Source organism: Pyxicephalus adspersus, chromosome 9 (assembly GCF_032062135.1).
Source record: "Pyxicephalus adspersus chromosome 9, UCB_Pads_2.0, whole genome shotgun sequence".
NCBI classification, from domain to species: Eukaryota; Metazoa; Chordata; class Amphibia; order Anura; family Pyxicephalidae; genus Pyxicephalus; species Pyxicephalus adspersus.
The window spans coordinates 66535529-66537739 of NC_092866.1; the positions used below are offsets into that span (position 1 = coordinate 66535529).

Consider the following 2211-nt stretch of genomic DNA (forward strand, 5'->3'; position numbering starts at 1 on the left):
ACAGCCAATGAGCAGCTCACGGGGGTCAGCGACAGCCAATGAGCAGCTCACGGGGGTCAGCGACAGCCAATGAGCAGCTCACGGGGGTCAGCGACAGCCAATGAACAGCTCACGGGGATCAGCGACAGCCAATGAGCAGCTCACGGGGATCAGCGACAGCCAATGAGCAGCTCACGGGGATCAGCGACAGCCAATGAGCAGCTCACAGGGGTCAGCGACAGCCAATGAGCAGCTCACAGGGGTCAGCAACAGCCAATGAGCAGCTCACAGGGGTCAGAGACAGCCAATGAGCAGCTCACAGGGGGCACAGTACACACCTGCACACACCTGCAGACATATTTGTTTCCATAGAACGTCACCCTTTGCTCTCCCCACACCTCCAGGTGATGCCATTGTGCTGAATGTTCAGACTCGGGAATGTTCTCTCACCTGTCGGTATGGTGCGCTCAGGTGAGTGAATCTCTATGGGTGTCAGGTTGCAGCAGGTGTATAATGTGTATCTCAGATAGGATGATCTCCAGGTGAGGTAAGTGGCCATCCTGGGTTTTGTAGGCTCAGATGAGGTTTGGTTGCTGTTGGTTAAGGCAATGGACTGGGAAGATATAAAATGTTTTCTGTTAGTGGAGGGGGATTTGCCCCCCAGATCTAATCTAAAAGCAGACGTCTGGGTACATTCAGGGGCAGATAGGGGTGCTATTGGTGTGAGTGATGCCCCCGGGGGTCATTTTGATACCACTGATGAGTCATAACTTTGGAAGAGCTTAGCTGGGACCTTTGAGGGGTCTTCATGAATTCCTCCATATTGGGGACAACCTTCACCCACAGAATGTGTCTTCTCTGCCAGTGATCCTCCTCAGCCATATAAATGGGGTCCCAAGGGGTTCTCCCCTCTGCCCAACCCCCAGACTGGACCTCCAGGGCTCCTCCTGCCCCCTCCCACCCAGCAACCTACTGTAAGCCTGATTTCATCTTTCACCTACCTGAACGGGCATTGCCCAGAGATTGGGGCACAGGAAGAAGAACCACATCAGCTGGTTGGTATCGATGGCCACCAGATTGCAGATCTGCCCGGATGTCATCTCTCCCATGGACATGTTGGATGTGGACAGATTCATGATCTTCCTGTAGATCTTTGTCTGTAACATATGAATAACACGCCTATCGGTCACATGATGGGGGAATGACAGATTCACTTTACACCAGAGACATTTTTTTCCCCTGCAGTGAATATATAAATGGTGGAGCGTTATTATTGCCCTGGATCGCTGGTCACCATGGAAACGTGGGCGCAATTTGTCATCGGCCCGTCGTTTAGATCGAGGGACCCCGAGGGGCAACGCTAATATCCCTGAGATGGGGGATAACGCTGAGTGTCAGCTCTGGGGACAAAATGACCACTGGATGGATGATGCCTGGGGGGGAATCTATATATTGGGGGGATTCTGTCTACGGGACTGGGGGATGGGTCCCTTTCATGCACCACATGTAGGGTCATGCGTGTCTTGTTCACATGTAAGGACCTGTCCCCAATACGCACTGCCACTCATTTCCTACAATTGGCCCCCCAACACATCGCATAGAAATGTAATGCTGCATTACTACAATCCAAAGCCCCAACGCATTCCTGCATGGAAACGCATGCGCTACCGCAACCCACTAACTGCAACAATGTCATTTAATGTACAGCACTGCGTAATATGTTGGCGCTATTTAAATCCTGTTTATTATTATTAATATTAACAATAATAATCACAAACACATCACACATTTCCATACATGAAGAATAAAACAAATGTCATATTCTCTTTATAATTCATCTCCAGCCATACAAAGTTATTTTCATATCTGCAGCCCAATGACAGAAATGAGTTCATTTTAGGAAGCCAATTAGAAGCTTATTCTACCATGTGATGAAAATACATGAAACCTTATTGGCTGCTGATATCCCTTCCCCTGAGGAATAAGAGGGCGGAGTTAGTCACCTGTATGGCTCCTCGCAGGTTGATTCCAGTCTCTATGGCAACATAATAGGAAGCTTGCAGGAAGGTTCTCTGCAGGAGGAGAGCGAAGAAGAGGAGAACGGCCAGGACGTAAGCGTTCGCCAGGAACTCTTGTGAGGAAATGAACGACACTCCGAAAAATATCTTCTGTGAATACAAAGAGGCGAGGCTGAGTCCATAACAGTGATGATGAATATTATTATAGTCACGA

General features: G+C 49.2%; 1 protein-coding gene across 1 annotated transcript in view; it reads right to left on the reverse strand.

The window, feature by feature from the left end:
• LOC140338246 (ATP-binding cassette sub-family C member 8-like) overlaps positions 1-2211 on the reverse strand; it is a gene marked incomplete in the record, with an annotated part of 27263 nt that overhangs the window by 8174 nt on the left and 16878 nt on the right. Inside the window, 2 exon segments of the mRNA XM_072422379.1 lie at positions 981-1136; positions 1983-2147. Coding sequence (XP_072278480.1) covers positions 981-1136; positions 1983-2147 — 321 coding nt within the window.